Raw genomic sequence first — 24973 nt, 5'->3', positions numbered from 1 at the left:
CTCTCCTAATCCTATATTGATGGTAGCTATTATTTGATCTAGTCTGCGCATACTTTGCTATTGCGCGGTGCTATATTGATGGTACTATTACTGACGACCCTGCACTCTGACCAGATGGATCTACAACAATGGTATACTTATGTCCTATTTGATTGGCTCAATGCAATCAGACCTTGCCAGTGGTTTCCTTCTCCTTGATACAGCCCATCAGATTTGGTCTGCTTGCAATGAGACATATGGACAGCTCAGTAATGATGCACAGGTGTATGAACTCCGGAAGAAGGCCAATAATACTACTCAGGGGGAGTTATTTATCTCCAAATACTATGCTACTTTGCGCAGTCTCTGGCAGCAACTGGACGATTTTTCTTATTACCATCCCACTACAGCTGCTGATATCACTGCATATAAAAAGCATCTGGACAAAACTAGGGTGTATGATTTTTTCGCTGGTTTGAACATGGAGTATGACCAAATTCCCCTTTTCCCACACTTAACCAATCCTATGCTTTGGTCTCCTCTGAAGAGAATCGTCAGGATGCTATGTTCCACCCTCCTAATACTGACAGATCAGCCCTCCAGACTACTGCCCAGGCTACCCCTGCACTTATCGGACATGTTTCTCTTGGTGATTCTACTATAGGGACTGTTACTTGTGAGCATTGTCACAAGCCTTACCACACCAAAGAGAAGTGCTGAAAGCTTCACGAGAAACCAGCTGACTTTGAGGCTAAACGGGCTGCCAAGAAGAAGACAAAAAATAAGGCAAACCACTCTGAATATGTTCCTACAGCCCCGGCTACTGACACTGGTCTATCCCAGGATGATCTACAGGCTTTCCTACAAGTGCTAAGGTCTTCCGCTGCTGTTGCCTCTACTACATCAGCTCCTGCTACCTCTTCTGCTCCTTCAGGTTCACACTTTGCCCAGTCAGGTATTCCATTTGGTGGTCATTGTGCTTTTGTAACTTCCCATCCTTGGATCATAGATTCTGGGGCTACAAATCACATGACCGGTTCCTCTAGCCTATTCCATCTGTATTCTCCCACTTCTGGGAAAGACAAGGTCAAAGTAGTTAATGGTTCCCTTTCCTCCATATCTAGAAAAGGAATCATCAACTGCACTTCCTCCCTTACTTTGTCTTCGGTTTTGCATTTTCCTAATTTTACTACTAACTTTCTTTCCATTAGTAATATTACTCGTGATTTTAACTGCAAAGTGATTTTTTTTTCCTTCCCATTGTGTGTTTCAGGATCTGGCCTCTGGGAAGACAATTGGATTGGGTAAAGTGCATTGTGGCTTGTACCTGCTTGATGATGGTCGTCTCACTCCACCCCCTATTACCATCTCCACATCAGAACTCCTTAGTCTCTTCTGAAATTTACTAGTGGCACTCTAGATTAGGTCATCCTCCATTAGGGATTTTAGCATCTTTATTTCCTAATTTGGTCAAAACATGTGATAAGACCGACTTTTTTTGTGAGGCTTGTATTATAGCCAAACAAACACGTTCTACTTATTCGATTTCAAATAAAAGGAGTTCTTCACTTTTTCAATTGGTGCATTCTGATGTTTGGGGCCCTAGTCGTAAAACTTCCCTTTCTGGTCATCGTTGGTTTATTTCTTTTATTGATTATCATTCTAGACATACATGGGTTTATCTTATGCACACCAAGAATCAAGGTTTTTCCTATTTTCAGCATTTTCATAAAATGATCCAAAGTTAGTTCCAGGCTACTCTCAAGGTTTTGAGAAGTGATAATGGCACCGAGTATAAGGAAACTCAATTTCAAAAGTATTTTACTGATAATGGGATTATTCACCAGACTAGTTGTGTCGATACCCTAGCCCAAAATGGTGTGGCTGAAAGGAAGAACCGACAGTTGATGGAAGTGGCCAGGGCGTTGATGTTTTCACGCCATGTTCCCTCCCAATATTAAGGGGATGCTATCCTCACTGCAACCTATCCCATTAATCGGTTGCCTTCTCGTGTTCTTGACTCCCGCAGTCCGGCCGAACTTTTACATGGGAATTCCACCTTTGTGGTTCCTCCCAAAGTGTTTGGTTGTGTGTGCTATGCCAAAGACACGAAATCTCATGGTAAACTTGACCCTCGTGGGTTGCGGTGTGTTTTTTTGGGTTACTCTCCAACCCAGAAAGGTTATAAGTGTTACCATCCCCCTTCCCGTCGGACTCTGGTCAATATGGATGTCGTTTTTCATAAATGTCTTTCCTATTATCCATCCCCACATCTTCAGGGGGAGAATTCTGGTTCTAGTGAAGATGTGTTTGTGCTTCCTCCCCTTAAGGTTCCTCCTCTCCCATCTCCTTTGGAGCCTACTTTGGCTGCTGCCCAGCCTCCTCTAGCTGTTGCTCCTTCTTCCGCAGGGATTCCTTTATAGGGGGAGCTTGTAGAAAATAATGATGGTCATGTTCCTAGTCAGGGGGAGTTGACTCCAGTCCAGAGAACCATCAGTGAATTTTAGAAGAGAATTGACAACTCAAATGTCATCACCTACCAAAAGAGATGCTCCAAAAGAGGGCAGCATCAATCCACTGTGGCACCAATACCTATCCAATTGCCGGCTCAGGATCTAGATCCTCAACCTCCTCCTCCTGGTGAGACCTCTCCTTCCAAACTACCTATTGCTCATCGCAAAGGTACTAGGACTTGCACCCTGCATCCCATTTCTCGCTTTGTTTCTTATAGTTCTCTTTCTCCGTCTTTTCGTGCATTTGTGTCTTCTCTTTCTTCTGTTTCTGTTCCTAAAAATTGGCAGGAAGCTTATGCAGATGGAAAGTGGAAGGCAGCTATGTTGGAAGAAATGAGAGCCTTGAAAAAAAAAATAATACTTGGGATCTTGTAGATCTTCCTCCAAGGAAAAAACCAGTGGGATGTAAATGGGTGTTTGTGGTCGAACAGAAGGTTGATGGGACTGTGGATCGATATAAGGCATGTCTGGTTGCAAAAGGCTTCACTCAGACATATGGGATTGACTACCAGGAGACCTTTGCTCTTGTTGCAAAGTTGAATACAATTCGGGTTTTGCTTTCTTGTGCAGTCAATCTTGGATGGGATCTACAACAGCTGGATGTGAAGAATGCCTTCCTAAATGGAGAACTTGGTGAGGAGGTGTACATGGATATTCCACCAGGGTTTTCTTGTGACAGTAATCAAGGTAAAGTGTGCAAATTGAAGCAAGCACTTTATGGGCTGAAGCAGTCACTTAGAGCATGGTTTGGTCGGTTTCACAAGGCCATGATTTTTGTAGGCTATAAGCAGAGTAATGCTGATCACACTCTCTTTATAAAGAGGGCTGGTAAAAAACTCACTATTCTTATAGTCTATGTGGATGACATTGTGGTTACTGGCAACGATGGTGATGAGATCAACCGGTTGAAGAAGTTTCTTGGGCAAGAGTTTTGAGATTAAAGATCTAGGGAAGCTACGGTACTTTCTAGGGATTGAGGTTGCCAGGTCTTCTAAAGGCATCTTTCTCTCCCAAAGGAAGTATGTCCTAGACTTATTGGCTGAAACTGGTTTGTTAGGATGTCACCCTTCAGATACTCCTATGGAGGCTACTGTCCGTCTTAGAGAAAAGGAGGGTGAACCTGTTGATAAAGGCCGGTACCAAAGCCTAGTGGGGAAGCTGATTTATCTCTCACACACACGTCCAGACATTGCTACTGCTGTGAGTACTGTAAGTCAGTTTATGCATGACCCCTATTCTTCTCATATGGAGGCTGTTCTTCGGATTCTTCATTACTTGAAGTCAGCTCCTGGAAAAGGCATTCTTCTGTCTCCTCATGGTCACCTACGGGTAGAGGCATATACCGATGCTGACTGGGCTGGTTCTGCTGATTGAAAATCTATCTCTGGGTATGGTTCTTTCGTAGGGGGCAATCTTGTCACTTGGCGTAGCAAGAAGCAGAATGTGGTGGCTCGTTCTAGTGCTGAAGCAGAGTTTCGTGCTATTGCACAGGGCATTTGTGAGTTACTTTGGCTGAAAGGCTTACTACAAGACCTTGGCGTTCCTGTTCATCTTCCTATGATGTTGTATTGTGACAACAAAGCTGCAATCAGTATTGCACACAATCCAGTACAGCATGATCGCACCAAGTATGTTGAAGAGGACAGGCATTTTATTAAGGAGAAGCTGGAAGAAGGATTGATTTGTGTTCCCTTTGTGAAGCCTACTGATCAGGTTGCTGATATTTTCACTAAGGGATTGTCTGGGAAATTGTTTCATCCTAATCTAGTCAAGTTGGGCATAATTGACATATTTGCTCCAACATGAGGGGGAGTGTTGAATAATGTACACCAGAATACCATGGGAGTATTCTGGTCTTTTTCCTGTCTTTATTTCATGTACAGCCATGTCGGCTATGTTAGGGACAATTTTGTCCATGTATTTTCAATCTCATATTATAAATATATGGCTTGGGGTCTACCTTAGACCACCAAAGCATTATTCTCTAATTCTAAACTCTCTCAACAAAGGCCCTAAGAGAAGCATTGTAGTCCCAATCTACAAAAATAAGGGTGATATTCAAAGCAGCAATAACTATAGAAGCATAAAACTAATGAGTCATACTATGAAACTTTGGGAGAAGTTTATTGAAGCCCGTTTAAGAAGAGAGACTCATATCTCGAAGAATCAATTTGGTTTAATGCCAGGTAGATCCACGACAAACTCGCCTCGTTGTTCGAGGTTGGAAATTTGAACTGAAGTGCGTATTATATTTTAAAGCCTTCAGGACTGGTCAAAATCAGGCCTACACTGCTCCTGATCAGGCTGCTTGATCCATCTACATACAAAGTCTAGAATCCTTCTGGGATTGGCTCGACTTCCTCCTTGTTGTCATCAGTGATCACACACTCAACAGCAAAGTAAGCAAGCGACTGCCCCTTGATGGCAATTTGAGGTTTGTACTCCATATGGTGCTCACTCAGCTCGACCGCCTGACAAGTCAGGTTTATGGAGTATCTTCTTCAAGGGCTGATTGGTGAGCACAACAATTACATGTCCTTGAAAGTAGGGCCACAATTTCCTTGCCGCTACAACCAATGCGTAGGCTAACTTACCAACTCCTCGTCAGTTATGTCACTGCACAGAGCATTGTAAGCTACTCCATCATCTAGTACCTTCATGTCTAAGGACTCCTAGGTGAATCGAATGACGATGTCATGGATCGACTCGTCCTTCTTTGCTTTATTGCTAAAAGATTGACAACAATCTTTTCCTGTGGAATGCTGATTTGGAAACGGCCAACAAAGGTTTTTCTGAGCTTTTAAAAAAAAAAATGTATCGACCTTGGCTTCAACCTTGAGAACCAGTCGTTGCAACTCTTTTTAACAGCACTAGGAAATCTCCACAAGACACAACGTCCGATCCACCATAGATCATCATCACAACATTAAAATAGTTTATGTGATCAATCGGGTCGGTCTTCCCATCGTACATGTCAAAATGGGGTAGCCTGCACCCTGCTCGACCTGGCAGGGAGTAGACTTCTCTAGTTGTCTTCTTGTTGAGGCTCTTGATCTTGTCATCAAGCTCTTTAAGTAGCCGATCCAAATCTCTCTCCTCGGCTCAGTAGGGGAGTTCATCAACTGTGCTTCGTGGAAGTTCATGTTTGTCCTCTTCTCATCTTCGGTACCCTACAACAGGGGGACTCTGGCCGAGCCGACCCGATCCTTTGCGTGAATGTCTTGAGTTAGACCTGGCGAGAGCTGGTATGTGACTCCTTCTCAACCCCAAAAACATGTGTCTGTGGTTCCACCAGCCTAGGGAGTTGAATCGGTGGAGGTGTACGGTGCTGAACCGCTGGTGGTGTGTGCTACCGAACATTGGACGAACTAGCACGACTCTCCGACCTTTGAGCCGTTCGTCCAATCCTCTCTGTAGGGGAAGACACCACCGGATTAGGTTGTGGTTGATTGGCTGCTCCGACCTGTCTCAAGTATGCTCTGAACAAAGCATTTGTCTCCAGAACCTGGAGTTGGAGATCGTGGACCTGTGCATTCATCATTGGGGCATTCGGATCGAAGATCAGTGCGCTCACGACCGGGGCAATGGGCCGAGCGACATCTCCGACATCCCGAGTGTTGTGCGCTAGTAATGGAGGCGATAGAGGAAGTTGCTCATCCGCCTGTCCTATAGGAGGGAGCTGAGGTACGGACACAGGAGTTTATGGTGGGAGTAGTGCTCTTGCTGACTGACAGGTGTTTGGCCCATCAGTTCGGCTCGCCCCCCGCCGAGAACCCCTTCAGTGCAGTCCTTGATCGCTTTGTTACCATTACTCTCGTAGCTTTTTTATGCGCTTTCCCATAGACGGCGCCAATTTGTTGCTGCAAGATCCATCCTGGTGTTCTCCGGAGGCTGAGTTAACCTGCACAGAAGAATAGAGTTAAGCAGCAAAGTGTCGGTCTGAACCAGCGGGAACACTTCAATGCAGTAGATCGTCGAAAGAAGAGCCAGGTCAGTCAACTTCTATTGAAACTTCTATTGATTATTGATTCGACTAGAGGGACTCCTAGCAGCAAACTTGGCAGAAGGGGCCCCCAAGGAGACGCAGGAGATGCAGGAGCCGCCAGCCAGGTCGACCAATGAATGATAGGCCAGAGGGAGGGGCTCATTAAAGATCTCTTGCAACAGATGATTCTTTAGACAAAACGGAAAATGAATTGGAGAGAGCCTTACCTGGGCCAGGAGTCACTATTTATAGGGTTGAGATGATAGATCGGTATAGTGTCTTTGCGATGATAGACCTTTGTGGAGTGTCCCTTACTTGATAGGTGGCGGCCCTCGGGTAGGACACCTGTCAGCTAGGAGACCATGAGGGAAGCATGTCTCCATTCGAGAAGGTTCCCTTTTTGGTTAGGGTTTGCTTAACCGAGGTAGTTACTCAGGTTAGATTACTCTCCTAGTTTAGTTGCTTTCTGGTCAAGCTATATATTTATCTGAGGTGGTTGCTGATTAGCATCGATGTGGAAATCGTATGTGGAGGGGCTGCCAAGTCAGATTAATCTAACCTTAATAGGTCGATTCGATAAGTGCGATGACCTGAACAGAGTAGCCGATCTCAAGTTTCAGTTCTTATGGTGTAGTGCGCTGACCAGTACCTGGGACAAACTCGAAAGTGTTCACAATCCGTGCCCATTGGCCGATCTCTGGGGTCGGTTTGTACTTTAACTATCATGGTGTTATATTTCCATGGTTCGACCCCTAGGGTCGGTTCGGTCAACTAGAAGCGTTGTCAATATTGCCACGTGTCACAATACTATTGGTCGGTAGTGATTTGGTTCATCAACCCCGAATAAAATATAATATAAAGCAATTGACTCTTAGTATGAAATATACTAAGAGTATAAGTGTAATTACAAGGAAAGTAAACTACAACTCATCGCCTAACAATTCCAGCTAAACAATGACACTCCCCATCACGGTAACAATGACTCCTATCACCCACAGTAGCAATCTTAACAAAGAGGAATAGCCTATCACTTTGAATGAGCCTAAAAAGGAGAATACAATTCTCCTGCTCAAGTTTGATTTTGATTGTTAAGGCAAAGACGAGATAGCAATCGTAAAGGAAACAATGATTCAAGGTAAAATCAGGTCCTTTGCAAGGCAGAAGATTTTCCTTCACTTCAAGAGTTAGAGCCTACAGTTAAAGATAAAGATGAAATCAAAGCAGCCTACAACAACAAAGATGAGCAATTCTTGTAGATTTTAAGGAAGAGATTAAACATACAGAAAAATCTGCAATGGAAGAAAATGTTGCAAAACTCAAAGAAGATTGCAAAGACAAAGTTGCAGTAGTGATACTAGATGAATTTGTGGTTAATGAAGACTTCGAGAACACTCCAAGTGAAGCCATAAATATTCAAGATGTCCTCGTTGTTAAGGATTTCATAGGGTTCATGATTCCACCTCACTACTTCGACAAGAAGAATCCCATTATTGTGAATTTTCTTCATATCTTCTGTGTGCTACAAGAATATTATTTTAGACTGAAGATGCAACTCCTGCATCGTTCATTCTATGCCAATACAAAACTCAAGGGGGAGTTTTTTCAAGCCAGGGAGAATTGATGCAGTATCTAGGCACCAGTAGCAATGCCAGGAGAAGAATAGCTTGTGGTTTTAGGAATTTCAGAATTCATAGTTTCAGTAGGAATCCTAGTCTCTCTAGGTATCCTATTCCTAGTTTACTCTGGAGTTCTATTTAAGTACAGTTTTGTTTTTAATTTCTTTTCTAATTTTGATTATGTTTGCATATGCTAGTTTAGGCTGGATTAGAACCTTTAAGTCCAGTCTTGTTATGAGTTGATTCTTACATTATGTCAAGTACTAGTTGGTTTAGGAACTCCAAACACAGCGGGAGGCTTTTGACTCAGTTTTGGAATTGTTTTGAGTCCTTTATTGGTCAACTAAGTAGGTAGTTTGGTTACTAGTTGGTTTAGGCTATTTCTAGTCGTATTAGGAGTCATATTTGGAGAATATATATATTTATGTAGCCAGCCATTAAGGCACACGAATTTACGAATTTATGAATGGAATTTATGTAGCCAGCCTTGACAGTGTCTGCCGAGTTGGCCGAAATCTTCCAGTTGGATGAAGATGAAAAGGATCCCCTTTATGAGTGGGTCAGGGATCGATGTGAGCCTTTGTTACACGAGGCTGGGGGCTGGTCCAACAGTGAGATTGTTTTACAGATGGGAGTTGACGTAGAGGCGTATATGGCAGCTGAGTTCACTCAGAGACCCCACATCCATTTGAGGCCCACCCTGGTAATAGTAGAGCTGATGAGGATGAGGAGTGATCTTGTTCCTCGGACGCCATCCACACCCCTTCTCGGACTCGGGGTCATGATGATGGTGGTGGTGATGGTGGGTATGAATATATGATGATGGTAATAGATTAGAAAGCTTACGCAAGGAGGACCAGATGATTCAAGAGCCAGAGCCACAAAGATTCACAGGGGAGACTCAGTTCACTTATGCCACATAAGATGAGGATCATAGTGCACGTACCGGGAGAGGCTACACTCGAGGTCCTCGTAGGCGGTTTACACCTGCTGAGGAGGCAGCTGGGATGGATATATCAAGTTTGTTTGGCACAATGAAAGCCATGAGTTTGGGGGATAGTAGAGGATTTGGGCATTGGCGCAGGCCATCCTTCGTAGAACCATTCCAGCGCATCATGGTGATAGTGGCTTCAAGAGCGCTGGATCAGCATCACATGTTGGATATGGATTGTATGGTGGATATGCTAGTGGACCATCCTTTGAGAGCACCGGTTCATTTGGATATGATGGTGGCCATGGTGGATCTTCTGCTTCATTTGGATATGGGAGTGGTCATGGTGCATCTTCTGCTTCATTTGGATATGGGGATGGGTCAAGTGCTGGGTCATCTTTGTTGACAGCATCTTTAGGTATCCTAGCCAACCATGTGTGTCGGCTCCACCTTCTTAAAATCTCGGTGAGCCCTCCCCTAGATTGGGATCACCTCTGACAAATGGATGATGGGGCGTATAGATGAGCAACAATAGACTACCAGAACAATTGGGCCCAAACATGTCATGGGATACATATGTGTTGCATTCTGAGAAACAGCTACGACATGTTCAGTGCTACGCAGCTCATGGATTGGAGTATTGGACCCACCACAAAACTCCTCGTGGAATTGAGTGGTGAGTGTTGTATCATCCATCATTTATTCTTATTTAACAATTCTATGTATGTTTTGATTGTTAAAATGATTTACTTACATTTCCAGTAGTTTATCTATATGTTGACTTAGTGTTTATAATAATGCTAGTGTACACTGTACAAGATCAAGATTATTCAGCGTACACCAGCAAACTTGGGTAAAAACCACAAGTACCAGTTTTTTTTTTTTTTTTTTTTGTGAAACTACTTAATGGATTATATTTAAAATGTCAAAAATAGGCTGCCCAAAAAAAACAGGGGGAAAAAATAACTGTTTGGCCCTCGAAACCATGGTATCAAGCTGGCAGGGAAAAAGTACTACGTCGAAACCTGGGAAATCTCAGTTTCCTGGCTGGTCAAAACCGGCCTCGAGACCGAGATTTTGAACCTAGAGAGAGAGAGAGAACTAGAAGAAAACCATAGCTCTCGGTTCTATGTATTCTCTTTGACCAAGGCACATATATTAAATAAAAAATTACTCCTAAGGGTCATGATCGAATATAACTTGGGTAATAATAAACTCCACGATACTACCACTAAGCAGCATGACTTAAATATCACCATGAACAATAAACAACACAATGTATCACGGTAAATAATAAACAGCACCATGTAGTATTAAGGACTACCAGCTAAACATAACCATAATTGAAATTCGGGTTAAATACGCATACCCCCCTAAAATGGACCCAATATTCCGCATGCACCCCTAAGGTTCTGATAATTCCAGTATTCCACACGCACCCCTTGAAAATTCCACGTACACCCCCTACTTTTCAACTTAAAGCCATTTAAGTCCACGCCGTTAATTTCAGGCATTAGATGTTAAAATTTTTTTTTATTGGCCAAACTACCCTTTCTTCTACCACCCCTGTAATTTGAAAAGACCTTTTTGCCCTACCCTCATCTTCCCCAAATCATCTTCTTTTACATACCACCACCACCACCCACCATTGCCGCAGCCACCACCACCACCCACCATTAACACCATCACCGCCATGCAGCCCCATCCCACACCATCCTCTTCCCCGTGCGATCCCTAAGCTTCCCAAAACCTGCAACTCATCTCTCACAGGGTACCCTCTGTCGTAGGGCTTTGAGAAAGAAAGGGGTTATTGGAGACTACTTCTGCTTCTTCCTCTTCTCTTCCTTGCTTGTGTGAATTTGAGCTCTGTTCTCTTATCAAAAGGGTTTTAGGGAGGGGGAATGAAATGGCAACATTTTTGTTCCCCGATGTTGTCTAAGACATCCACAATGTGCTCATCAGTTCAAGAAACCTTAGAAAAATGAGAATTTAGCGTAGGGTGGAATTAGTTTAAATGGGTTTAGAACCACAAAAGGTACAACCATGCCAAACCAAAACCAAAAGGGAAAGGAAACGCTTGAACTCAGGATCGAGATCCCGTTCCAGAGCTTCGTTCCTAGGGGGACAATGGTGATGTTGTGCTTACCCACTGCCTCCTCTAATGACTGCAAGAGAAGAGCTTTCTCTACGAGTTCAGCAAGTTCCGTGTAATGTGAGTCAAGGAGAGCAACGAGGACTGAATTGGAATTGATTTGGCCTGAATTCAACGAATTTAATGACTTTGCCCCAGTAGTTTCCTGCAATGCGGCACAAAATCCAGCCACAGATACAAGAGAAAACGTGAAGAATAACCTAGTAACGCCATAGACTCTCGAATCCATGGCGACTGAGAGAAACGAGCGGAAATCAGTCTCAGAGAAGGAAGAAGAAGAGAATGCAATCAAGAGTTTAACCAACAAAAAAAAACCAGAGCTTTAAGGTTTTCTTGTTCAAAGAGTTTAAGGGTTCCACACTTCTTCTCCAGTTCCTTCTTTAACTATCTCTTCCCTCTTGTTTTCTTTCTGTCTTTTTCTGTAACTTATCTCTATTATCATTCAGGAATTCTCTCCCACAACCTTTACTGTCGCCCAAATGTGCTCGGCCGTTCATGCACTTTCAAGCTAAACAGAGTCTTCCATGGACCAAATTGTCATGTCAGATCACGAAAGGGAAAGGGAGAAAGGGAGAAAGGGAAGGTTGTTTTGGGTATTTTACTTTTTCAACTTTTAGCGTTTTTGTTTTTTAACTTAAGGGCATTTTTGTAATTATGCCCTATCAAGGTATAACTGTACATTACCTTCTTCAAAATCTGATACGTTAGCATTTAACGTCTGAAATTAACAGCATGGACTGCAATGGCTTTAGGTTGAAAAGTAGGGGGTGTACGTGGAATTTTCAAGGAGTGCGTGTGGAATTGTCAGAACCTTAGGGGTGCATGAGGAATATTGGGTCCATTTTAGGGGGGTATGCGTATTTAACCCTTGAAATTCCAACACTCCCCCTCAAGTTTGAGCATATCAATATCCCAGGCTCCAGCTTGGAACAACAAGAACAAACATAAATTGTAGAACCAACTAGAAGAGACACATTCATGAAACCCAGTGGTCATTAATAACAGCACCACGGCAAAATCATCTTTCGAGTACATCACAACACAAGAACACCAATCACCAGCAGCAACAATAGAGAAAAATCTTCCTGTCGAATAACTCTAGAGAGAAACAAACAAAATAAGTGGCAGATAATGCCAAACGAAAGTCAAAATACCATATTAGCAACAGGAGAGCATTATAAGCCCTTCTCAAGGAAGGCAAATAGTAATCTTCACAAAGACGACAGATAAAAGAGCAGCATAGGTTACTGCAAACCATGGATTAAAGAGCAGCATAGGTTGTTACGAACCACAAATAACAGCATAAGGTAGCTGTGAAACACAAATACAGCATAAGGTAGCTGTGAACCATAAATACAATCTTGTTGCTGCAAACCACAAGTAACCATTTTCATAACAAAACATGTTGATGACACAAGCAGATAACACAGACAAATAAGAAGATGATACAACTATACAAGCAAATAATAATAACCTTCAAATAAGCAGATGACACTAAGTTGATGACATAAGTAGATAATAATAACAATCTTCAATCTACCCTTCACGTGTAGACAAACAATGGATGGACAGGAGACAACAAAGGATAACCCATCATCATATAGCAGTAACAACCAACATCAGCAGCAAATAAACCAGATAACCAAGAACAACTGTGGCAAATATGCATTCCTCCAACCAATGCAGGTCATGTAGATCACCATTGGAGATATATAAATACCATATTTGACCATAAACACCAAACATTGAGTAACTTTGGCAAACAGAAAGCCACCAGGTCCGTCAAAACTATCAGACAGCAAGACGATCAAATTGCAATATTATAGAAACAATATCATAGCAGCAATGGGGATGCTAGGGGGCCATCCAATAGATGAATGGCTCAAAAATCAAAGGTAGTCACAATTTTCGTAGATAAATTGAAGCTTTGGGCCCAATGAAGGAGGTAAACAAAAGTAGGGGCAGACAAGTAATTAACTGTAAAGAATGATAAATCTGGAATACAAGGAGAACAGGACAAAACTGAATCAATTTTAAAGAACAATGGCAAATCTGTAATTTACCAGAATATTCAAGGAGGTACTTGGTAGATCAAAGGAGAAAAAGACACAAAGGGTATCAGGATTTATTGGTTAGGGACAGACTTGGAAATATAACTAAATAAGGATAAACATGATTAATGAGATAAGGGGAGGGCAAAGTGGAAATAAACTTCAAAAGATAATATCATAGGGGGAGAAAGTCGTCTTCTACCTACAGCCGAAAACCAGAGGCAGAAAAAAGCATGTACCATGAGGAAGAGAACTCCTTTGATGGAGTTTTGTTGGGGGCTAAAATTTGGGGCAAGGTTCTGAACTCCAGGCCCTGTTGATTCTAAGTAAAGCTCAGTAGGATCAGCAAACAATAACCCAAAAAAACCTTCCTGAAATAGTATCAGGCGATGGTTGCAGGGTTGGTCTGAAATCTGAGGGAACAGGTCATAACAGAAGGATCGAATGGGGGAAGAAGTACCGCAAGTGATGAGATCAGCAATAGCAACCATATAGGACAGATTGCGGACCATCATACACCATCCGCAAGTGAGAGATCAGCAGTAGCATGCATATAAACCATATTGCAGACCATCAAACACCATCCGCAAGTGAGGGATCAGCAGTAGCAATCATATAGAACAGATCGCAGACCATCAGACCATCATCTGTGACTGAGAGAACAGAAGTAGCAGATATAGAGAAAATAAATCCTTGTTTTACATTGAATTAACAAGGACAATATAGTAGAGGCAGATGCGGTGATATGTGGCACACCAAGAACAAAAAACCCTAGAAGGGGCTCTCAAAACAATAGGAGATTTGCACGTATAATTACACATTTACACCCCCGCTCTGAAACCATGTGACAAAAGCTGATCTTGATAACCAGGATTAGTAAAGAAGAAGAAAGGAAGAGAGATAAAAAAGAACTAGAAGTAACCCTAGCTCTCGGTTGTATGTATTCTACCGTGAGCAGGGGATATATATTAAATACAAGGTACTAAAACTTGGAACTCAGTACCAACTCGACCCTTGGAAAAACAGAGTCAAGTCGAGATTTTGCCGAGATCTCGCCGAGTTGGTGCATTTTTTTTTTTCGACTCGAAGCCTCAACTCGGTGGGTTTTAGACCTAGTTTGGGTCTGAAATTTGGTATTCAGCCTATTTTAGGCCATTTAAACACAATGGCACTATCAGATTTTGCAAAAACAAAGTCAAACCATAGGTTGGTAGGCGACGACGTACTAAAATACCCTGCTCTACACATAATTTAGTAATAGAAAGCAATCAAAACATTCAATTAATGTTCTTAAAATAACTTAAATAAGCATTAGAAATGTTAAAGATTTAAAGTGTACAATACATCAATCTTTAAACAAATGTTACATAAAATGTGATATGTTAATGTATTCAGTCCCAACATGATCCACAAAGAATTCCCATGTCATAGTGTTGCTGTAGTTTTGCACATAGTTTACCACAGCACTCATATAAGTGTTCTCATCAACATATGCCAAGTCCCCTATCCTAGGGTATGGAAGAGGCGGTTGCCATGAGGCGTGAGATCCATTGCTACTGTCATATTGAGGCATGTATGGCTGGTTTGGGACTGGGAATATGGGCCCAAAACCAGACCCAATGCTTTGATTGTCAAACTCATGTGTTGATTGTCAAACTCATGTGTTGAAAAAAATAGATTTGGGGAAAAATAGGTTACCTTTGAAAAATCCTTCAAATTTGTAATGAATCTTGAAGATGTGTAGTTGAATCCTTCAAATGTGCTGCTGAATCACCTCTCGAAGGTCAAGTCTTGAAATCCACAGGTAAAATGAAGAAGGAGCTTCAAATGGGGAAGAAGAGAGTAATGTTGGGAGCTTGGACAGAACTCGACCGAGATATGTCGAGTTATGTAAGTAAAACAAGTGGTAGATGGGTCGACCCGAGATCCGAGATCTCGCCGAGTCGAGTCGAGATCTCAATCTATGATTAAATAAAGAATGCCTCCTTAGAGTCATGATCGAATACAACTTAGGTAATCAACCACTAAACTACATGGCTTAAACATCATCATGAACAATAAACAACACAATGTATCACCAACACAACAACAACCATAACCTTATCCCAACTAAATGGGGTCGGCTACACAGATCTGATTGAGGCTATGACAGTAATAGAAATAAGATAAGTAAAAAGAAGTAAGAGGAGTAAAAGGAAGTAAGAAAGAAAATAAGTAAAGGAAGAAGTCCAAGCAATAGTCAAAGCAGCATCCCAGCACAATGGATCACCATTAATAATAAACAGCACCATGTACTGTTAAGGATCACCAAAGCTCCTAAACATCACAACGACAAGGATTCCAACAGAACATAAAGATACAATTTTTACACTGATTTCCAGAAATCCTTCTCTCACTAGCATTTTCTAAATTCTTCAGTTCCATGGCCGATCTTTCAGATCTAATTTCTGTTTGCTGTTACAGTTTCTAACCACTGTTTCTTACATCAATTCATTTCACTATTATTGTTGCCTGATGTGTCCTGAATATACTAGTTTTGGTTACCATTCTGAACCTTGTTTCTACAATCCTACACCTCAGTAGGATTAACCTCTAACTTCAGATCTGGCCATCAGATTTGAACCAGATTTTGGGAAACCATTCTTCTACATATAACTGATCTTCGAATAGCTTTTATACTAAATCAGAACCTTGAATTGTCTATTATAATTAACTTTCTGCAATTCTGGAAATTTTCTGGATTTCTAAAAATCACTTCAAGTTTCTAGAAACTCATCAGTAGTCCATCAATGTCCATTTAATAATATGAGTAGCAATCTCAAAGGGTTAAATTTTCCTGTCAGAAATAACGTTCAAGACTTCAGTGCAGATTGAGCACCAACCCTACCATATTACCCAATGTCAGGCTCGCAATATTAAGAATCCTCATCCAAGGTGTTGAAAAAATAATTATGCGAAACAGATCCACCCATGCCTCCTTGCATATAAATACATCATATTTTTAAGGACTGTTATATTGAAAAAGAGAAAAGACCCAAGCCGAATGATGAAAACATCCAATCTACCTCATACTTTCAGAAAGAAAAATGGATAGTAATAATCCAGATAGAGGTTAAACACTTAAATCATTCAATCAAGTTCATTCACTTCACAACCACCTAATGGTCAGCTCCATCACCAAGCATCTCCAACACGTGATATCCAACACTGGTGGTTGTCTCCTCAAATTATCTTAGCTTTTGTTTCCTGAAATTGTGGGATGAAACACATACAGCATAATAAGCAGTACATCTTACCATCCTGTTCAAGAGAGATACTCCTGAGTGAGAATGCCAGCTGGAAACACCGAACTAGAGACATGTGACTGGAGGTCTGACAAGGCAACAATTATCAATTATGCACTTGAAAGATGGATTCAAGTACCAAACTCAAAGACTACATAATGAGAAAAGAAGGAAAACATGAAAGGTTTAGAAGTAGAGAAAAGGACACAACATTAATATATCATTATCCATCACGACTAGTGTTGGGTGACGAACTAGAATTGACACAATTCCTTTTTTTCACCAAAAGGGAATCAAACAAATATAAACACACACACACACAAACAAAATCAGTAGACAATTAACAGGGGAAGAACGTCACCTTGGACTGAGAGAACAATAAAGCAAGGTTGTACGTGTGGGCCATTGCTTCAAAATTTGCAGGAGTGTTTTCTGTGGAAGTTGCCTGAACCCAGATAGATGCAAGAAGAAGATCTACTTGGTGACTACTCAACCGAAGGGAAGTCAGTTCCTGGACAATGTTTATATGAAATGAATGATTAAAACATCTCAAGTCCCCAGTCACAACAAAGAAAAAGCTTCTAAAACGAGTGGTTTATATCAAAGATAGATGTCAGACTTTGATTTTTCAAAACACATGGAGCAGAAAGCCTAAAGCAATGAAGTTGACTGATAGGAACCTGGGATGACGTAGTGTGGTTTGGGTTACATGGCTAGTTTTCTGGATGGGTTCATATTTTCAAAGGTCTAGGCATCTAAATGTTCTGTGTTTCTCTCTCTACCTCCCACCATAAATCATATTTTACAAGGTACTTCTGGTCCACCTAGTGGGGCCCTACCTTGCCCATTTCATATAAAAGACTAGGTCAGGCTATGGTGCATTCAGTTGGCTTGGACCAAACCCAAACCAAATACAACTAGCGGTCCTTCACCTAAGGGACAAATGTTACAATGTCTTACACCCATATCCAAAATTTGTCTTCCATCCCATCCTAGCCCCCAATCAGTCACATCTAATTCTATCTCGTGATCCTACCAGAAAAAAAATTTATCTCGTGACCAATAATTTCAATGTGCATGGAGAACTCTCCATTCCTTACCTCTTCCGAGGTAGTAAGCGAAGAAGAGAACCTTGAGAGACGTGGCTCTGCAATCTTCTTGTACATTTCCGATGGAGGACATACCACTGATGGCATGAGCACAACAGAAAAAATACGGTGAGCACCAACTCGCGTTTCATGGTCTGGATGGATCATTGCTGAGAGCAACTGATGAAATAGAGCTTCTGGAAAGGCCTGAAATACATAGTAAATATGTAATTGGCAACCTGATTGCACTATATTAAAAGCCTGTCATAGAGTAGTGCACTATTGCTTTAAACACAGTGACACTTGCCTTCTTGTGATGTGATATGTTAGGGATGGAAGAAACTATCTGTACAGTCCGATAGACAGCAGCAACAGTAGTTCTAGCCATAATGGTCATAGTCGAGATATTCTCCAGCACAACAGCCATCACGTCAAGAATGGGTCCCAAATCCCCAACCTGTTGATTCAAAATCTGAGTCTTAAAGAACAACATTGAAGCCCAAAATACAAGCATCCGTATAAGAATGTAAAAGATCAAGAAGGTTTGTTATATATTCTTACTATGATGTGAGCAAATTTTCAGATGTCGTTATTGGATGTGCTTCACTGGCAATGGGCACAAATCATGAAACTAAAGACCTCATTTCAAAATAGCAACCCAACCTAATAAAGAAATCCTAGTAATAGTGATGCAATCCGGGTTCGAAAACCCTGGTTTGGATCGCTTATAGGTCGACCTACTTGCTACTTAGGAAGATAAAGAAGGAAAGGACAGAGGAGGAATTACAAATTAAAGAAGAGGGACAATCTAAGCATTAATAAAGAAATGAGGACAAAGCAGGATTAAAAGTAAAAGTAAGGGTATTTGGGAAAGAGGGAAATATGGTCACAATTAATATGTTGTCACTAATTCATCTTCAACCTCCCACAATAAGAGGTAAGAACAAGAAACCAGCAGAGATGGAGTCTTACGAATGAGGAATCTCTCTCATACGTCCATTCAAGCTGAAATTCCAGGGATCGCAACTCCTACTCCTCTGAAATCCAACCCATAACAGGCCCAGAAACCAAAGACTCGAGCAGAGAATTTCTGCAACTCTGGTCTAACGGTAAGTCTTCAACCAGATTTTGTTTCCAAATAATAACTCTCTACTCGAGCGAGATTTCGACTTAGGGATTTATAAGTAAAATCACTAGAGGTAAAAGGACTGATTTCCCAAATTTTTAAGAAGAACAGAACACGGATGAGGGAAATCAACAGTCAACACTGCAGGACTGTGAATCTCGTCGAGCAGAACAAGGAAAGGAGAAGGAGAAGAAATAAGGGAGAAAAGAATAAAGAAAGAAGGAGCAACAGGAATAAGAAGGGAAGGAGAACTCACCTGGGAAGCTGAGAGGAAGATTGGGTTGACCAGGTAGAACAAGAAAGAGAGAAGAAGGAAGAGCACACACCACTCACGCCCTATGAGAAATCTCAAACTCAAATTTCCATTCGACTGCTATGTTCCCCATCGTATTACAAACATATATAAAGAAAAACAAAGACTCCTGAAAATAGAAACTACTAACAATTCTAAGGCTCTCTTTGGTATCATTTGTATTTTTTATTTTTACCTATTTAACAAAAATCACTAATGAAAACCATTTTTTGTCAAAGCATAAAAATCGTTTGGTAACCACTACACAAAATAGATTGTAGACAAAGAAATATGTTTGGCATACCTATGTGCATAATAGTTTTTTGAAGTGGGTGGGTGGAGAGATGCCACCTTTACCCATCTTCCTTCCCAAAGCATAAACTCCGAACCGAGTTGTTGGGTATCAATCTCTTTGGATTTTCCTTATTTCATTTTGGGATTTTGGGTTTAGATCACCCATCCATATGCGATTTCATCCCCTAAGATCCAGATCCAAAAATCTTTTCTTGGAATGACTCTCTCACAGTTTCTTCTTCTTAGTTTTCAAATCAGACACATCTTGCAAGGAAAACGGATAGCAGCACTTGAACACAGGGTCATTAACTAATAAGCCGAAAACTTCCTCTCTATCTCCCCTTCCATGGCTGCCACCCCAACCTTCTTTCCCCTTCTTCCTTCGTTGAAACAGAGCATTCCCTCCCTCAAGCAATGACTTTCCTGCAAACCCATTTCGAGTACAATCACTTCTCTTCCATCTTCACAGTTGGGCCGATTCTGAATTTTATCGTCTCTGCCAAGAGATCTTTCCATTGATGGAAATCTAAACAGATAAATAGGTAAACTCGTGAAGGTTACAAACATAGAAATTGGGATTTGGGAGGTCTCGATAAGAGAGAACCTCAGAGCCTTGCCTGAACCAAATGCTGGAAGGTGGGTTATCTTATCTGATGATATACTGATTGTAACTTTGACTCTTTGTTTCTAACCAGGCCCGACTCATGGCCTGACCCAGACTGTTATTCCCCGCCATGGGTTCTGACTTCCAATTGAAACAGTTACAACGGCAGTTATAAGTAATTCTCAATAAACCTAACTGCAACGATACTCCTTCCATACCTCTAATGAATTTCACCCCATATCCCACAGGAGCCCTTCAAAAATAAGCCGTTTATGTTCATTCAGTATTAACTCAGTTGAGTACATGAGCCTTCCAAACAGAAAGGATTTCCTTACAACTTCCTGGGTATTGTTAAAGAGATCGAGAACAGTTGCAGAGAACTTTGAAAGCTACATATCCAGCCTCTTCAACATTCATCCAACGGAAAGAAGAAGAATGGGATTTGACGGATGGGGTTGCAGGAAGAAGAAGAAGAAGAAGTCGGAGGAGGAGTTTCGATATTTCTAATTAAACAAGGAAATGACGCTCTTGCCCTTCAATTTTGAGACCTATGAGCACGTGCTCATTAAAGTCCCCGTATAAATGGTCAAAAGTGACTTTTTGGCCAAAAACCATAAACGGCTTTCGATCTATTTTTGGTATTTGGTTTTTTTCAATCTTTTTTAAATAGAAACAGGCTCCATAAACAATACCAAACGCAACCAAAAACGTTTTTTAAGGCAAAAATAAAAAATAAAACTATACCAAAGATGCACTAAGCCAAATAGGAAACTAAATCAACCAAGGAAACTGGTAACTCAATCAAATCCCATGCGTAATCTACCACTCCTATCTAAAACTCCCATATAAAAATATAACTAAAAAATAAAAAATAACCCCAATCGCATGCATGGTCTGGTTTGGGTAAAAATTGGTTCAATGAGGAACCAGACCCTTTCCTCTTCTTCTTTCTACCAGCACCAAATTGACTTCAAAGTGGCACTTTGCCAAGTCAATTTTCTGGGACCGCACATAACTGATCAGAGATAAAGGCATGCATCTTAGGTCAATATAGGGTTAAGAGATATCCAGGTGAGGCCAAAGTAGAAGTGAATAACTGATCAGAGATAAAGGCATGCATCTTAGGTCAATATAAGGTTAAGAGATATCCAGGTGAGGCCAAAGTAGAAGTGAATAATAATAGCATGGGTACAGCAGTGCATAATTTGAAAAAAACTTTCATGAAGATGATTACTTAGGCATAGTTAAAAGGGTCCTTCAATAAACAAATACTGCCCTTTAAACCTTAAAAAAACTCTAGTTGAGGACGGGCACGGTACTTTATGACAAAAAATTAGAAACTGGAAGATTCTGAAGCTCAAGTAATACATATACAGAAGAGCTACATGATACAAGGAAAAATATTTTATAACTGGCCATGTCATTGAAATTACTTTCTCCTACTCCACGTAGAGACAGGTAGGGGAATGGCCCAACATGCATTATTAGAATTGGCAACTCCTAATATTTATAGGCCTGTTTGGACACATTCCCAGACACTTTTTTTTTCAGACCTGAAGCAATAGGGAAAACATTTGCCATGTTTAGGTGTGTAAGCTAAGGAACAATTTTGTTCTAGAACCCCTCTCCCATGGCACAAAATAGAAAAGGTTCTATGAATGCAAAACCTTTCTTCTGCTCAGAAAATCGATGGACTTTAAAAGCCATTGGAAAAAGGGAATGGAGCATAGTTTAGAAAACCAGACCAGGGACCAAACAGATGAGAAGGTCCAGTCTGGTTCAACATGGCTCAATAATGGGGTACACCTTTTCTTGAAGCTATGGGGTACATCACTTCCTGCAGCATCACTATGCATTTTCTGGCATGAGATCATCCAGGAACAGCAGATGCTGCCCTTTGGTCTTCCCCAAACAGAAGCATCCAGAACATATGTAAACAGGACTCCATCGTTGATGGTGACTGTCATTCTTTGAACTGTAAAACAACATTATCCTTGCACTAGTTTTTGCTTGGATGACTGGTTGAAGGTACATGATTCTTTGACCACTGACCAATCCAAAGGTGGTTCACAAACAGAATGGTCATAATCTATCCCTTGAGATAGATCAAGCATGTAGGCAACACGAAGAATATCAACGCCTAATGAAAAACATAAGAAGCGGAAGAAAAAGAAAAGCAATTTATAAAGCTTGCATGTAGGCAACATGAAAAATACCAAGGCCTAATGAAAAACATAACAAGCAGGAGAAAAAAGAAAAGTAATTTATAAACCTTGTTTGAGAGCTGCTTTAGACATTCTTCCAATTTAGAGCGAAGAGCAGCGTTACATTTATTTGAATCATCACCAGTGCTAGATGCTTCAGCTGAGCATTGAATGCATTTACGCAAATGTTTCATCAGATCGGTTATGGCACCAATAATTGCTACTGAAGATTGCATCTTCACGTTCTGCGCAAGATGTGTGATCACATTAACGATGTCAACTTGCATACTAGGCTGTTTGGCAACACTTTTATGATCTAAATGCTTCACCAAGATAGATAATAACAGATGACTGTTTTGTCCTGCAGGATAATGAAAAAGGGTTTTAGACAAACTATTCAATCAAAATGCAGCATTAGATTTTGTCATGGATAAAAAGAGGATCACCTGACTTCTCCATCAATGTCTGCATATCTGATAAAACAGAACAGGCAAGCCCCTTCTCTGGAGACCAAAGATTCCCAGCATCAAAATTACGAAAAAGGGGTTCAAGTACACGCCGTACTGTAGTTGCCTCCTTGGCTAGTCCAGCCATATTATGCAAGCAAACCCTAGCCCAATACGTGGGGATTTTGGCAGCGTCACTGTTAGAAATAACAACAATGAAAAGGGGTCTCATAACATATATGAGGGATATGGTTTACTCAAAAACGAAACCAAGAAAATAAAGGGCAATTATTAGGTCTTACACAGTGGGGTTCAGTTCAGGTTTGATATTCACAAGGTCTGGTAATGGAGGGACCTTCTTGGGAACTTCTGGGAATGATGATTCACGGCCCTCAGCTTTGGGTGCTTCTTGAACCCACTGTGAGTCTGGCTTGTTATTTTCTGAGTTCATCTGGAGCTCCATGTAGTTCTCCAAAGTAACTGAAATAATCTGTTCCAACATAAGGAAGAAAAAATTATTTCTGACTTATCCCAGAAGTAACCATATAATCAAACCCCTAACACATAGCCCAGCCTAATGAGCAGGTTGACGACGACAAAGCATAGCAGAACTCATTTTTTATTTCTAAAACAAGATGTGAAGAGAAATTAAAAGAAAGACAACTTACATGATCAAAGTCCATCGAGATATGGGAGTGCTCACTCATAAACCATACCTAAACATCACATGAAGAAAAGAAAACATTTATTAATTCAGAAAGTTAGAAGGTGCTAGCTCAGACCAAGAAAGAGTGCAAATAAATCTGAGCATAGAAGAACCATTTCCAAATGGTAGTAGAAAATGAAATCTGATATGGAAAAGAAAGATGGACCCAAACAAGATTTGAAATCAAATTCTGATTAAGTTATTTAAGGGCTTGAAAGGCTATTTTAGTCATCTGGAGAAAACAGAATATTTTAGTTCTTCATTTTCATATATAGATATATATAGATAGATAGGGCAAGATATATATAGATAGGGCAAGAGATCGCTGCCTGGTCGCATAGCCTCTGCACCATAGCGGGGGCCAATGAGAGCACATGCAGGGGCATCAACAAGGATGGGATTTTTTATTTCAACCAGGGAGCGGGATGGTAATTTTGCAAACTCCTATGCTGGCCGTAGGAGCCACATGACCTCAGAGTTTGACATCAAGCATGTCACACAAAAATCTATCAAAGGTCGGGCCATCGCTGATCATCTATCAGCCCATCCAATCCCTGAAACCAGACCCCTAGAGGACATTTTCCCGGATGAAGATATCGTTAACATTGAAACCACTGAATCAGTAGGGGTTTGGCAGTTATTCTTTGATGGAGCAGCTAATCAAAGGGGATATGGAGCAGGAATACTTCTGATAACACCAGATGGATCTCATATACCCTTGGCATTCAGGCTCAATTTAGGTTGTACAAATAACATAGCAGAATATGAGGCTTGTGCCATAGGTTTAGAGGCGGCCATATCAATCGGAATCCAGAAATTAGAGGTCTATGGAGATTCATCAGTTGTCATTTGCCAAATGCAAGGGAAGTGGAAGACCAGAGATGAAACGTTGAGACCATACCAAGCTTTTTCCTCTGTGTGTGTGTGTGTGTGTGTGTGTATATATATATATATATATGAAAGTAAGCCTCAATAATTTGACAAATATGCCCTCAAATTTTTAGTTTAAGTTTTATGAGAGAAAAATACAAAAATGAGAAAAAAGCCCTTAAATACAAGGATTCTCTCATACAATCAACATGAATATCTGAGGAAGCTCTAATAGAAAATTTAGGCTGCCATACAATAAATTTATAAAAATAAAAAAAAAATGAGACCTACCATGAAAGCAAGAGCTTGCAATCCTGCTGAACGTAAACGTAGAGCTCTTTCATCATCTCCAATTTCTTGAGCCAATTGACAAAGTTTTGGAATGAGGCCTTCCAAATTAAACATGTATGTGCCGTCCATCTACTTTCATACCGTATCGACATGTCAGTTTTGAGACAAATAATACAACATTAATGATTTTAGACAGTTCAAGTTGCAACTTGTAAGTCATTTACCATAGTATATCTATGCCATTGAAAAAAAACAAATATCTGAGTTGACAATCATAGTATATCTATGCCATTCAAAAAAACCAAATATCAGACTTGACAATCTGTAACTAGAAGCTTATGTAATGTAAAACAACTGCAAACCTACAGATAAAAGAAACCATAAATTTGGCACACACATTCTAAGGTAGGACCAAATATTTAACGGCTCCCCCACCCCCAGTATCATCTGATCAGATCAAATATTGAAGGCAATCTATAGGTTCCCCCCGCCCCCAAAAGGGAACCATTCAAAGTGTCATTTCCCCTTTCTATAGTCTAGA

At 40.9% G+C, this 24973-nt stretch overlaps 1 protein-coding gene across 3 annotated transcripts in view; it reads right to left on the bottom strand.

Annotated features, from left to right (window-relative positions):
- Nucleotides 1-24973, bottom strand: part of LOC122654805 (protein SEMI-ROLLED LEAF 2) — a 64035-nt gene that overhangs the window by 31762 nt on the left and 7300 nt on the right. For 2 of the 3 annotated variants that reach the window (XM_043849063.1, XM_043849064.1), the window contains exons 5-13: nucleotides 24433-24561; nucleotides 23234-23281; nucleotides 22868-23055; nucleotides 22566-22762; nucleotides 22188-22480; nucleotides 17907-18056; nucleotides 17612-17806; nucleotides 16873-17022; nucleotides 16524-16599 (exon numbers count right to left, since the gene is read on the bottom strand). In XM_043849063.1, coding sequence (XP_043704998.1) covers nucleotides 16524-16599; nucleotides 16873-17022; nucleotides 17612-17806; nucleotides 17907-18056; nucleotides 22188-22480; nucleotides 22566-22762; nucleotides 22868-23055; nucleotides 23234-23281; nucleotides 24433-24561 — 1426 coding nt within the window. The remainder of the gene's footprint in view (nucleotides 1-16523; nucleotides 16600-16872; nucleotides 17023-17611; nucleotides 17807-17906; nucleotides 18057-22187; nucleotides 22481-22565; nucleotides 22763-22867; nucleotides 23056-23233; nucleotides 23282-24432; nucleotides 24562-24973) is intronic. The other variant, XM_043849065.1, reaches the window with a different exon arrangement.

This window comes from Telopea speciosissima, chromosome 3 (genome assembly GCF_018873765.1).
Source record: "Telopea speciosissima isolate NSW1024214 ecotype Mountain lineage chromosome 3, Tspe_v1, whole genome shotgun sequence".
NCBI lineage: Eukaryota > Viridiplantae > Streptophyta > Magnoliopsida > Proteales > Proteaceae > Telopea > Telopea speciosissima.
The sequence above is the reverse complement of the archived record's forward strand: the minus strand, read 5'-3'. Positions and strand labels throughout refer to the sequence as shown.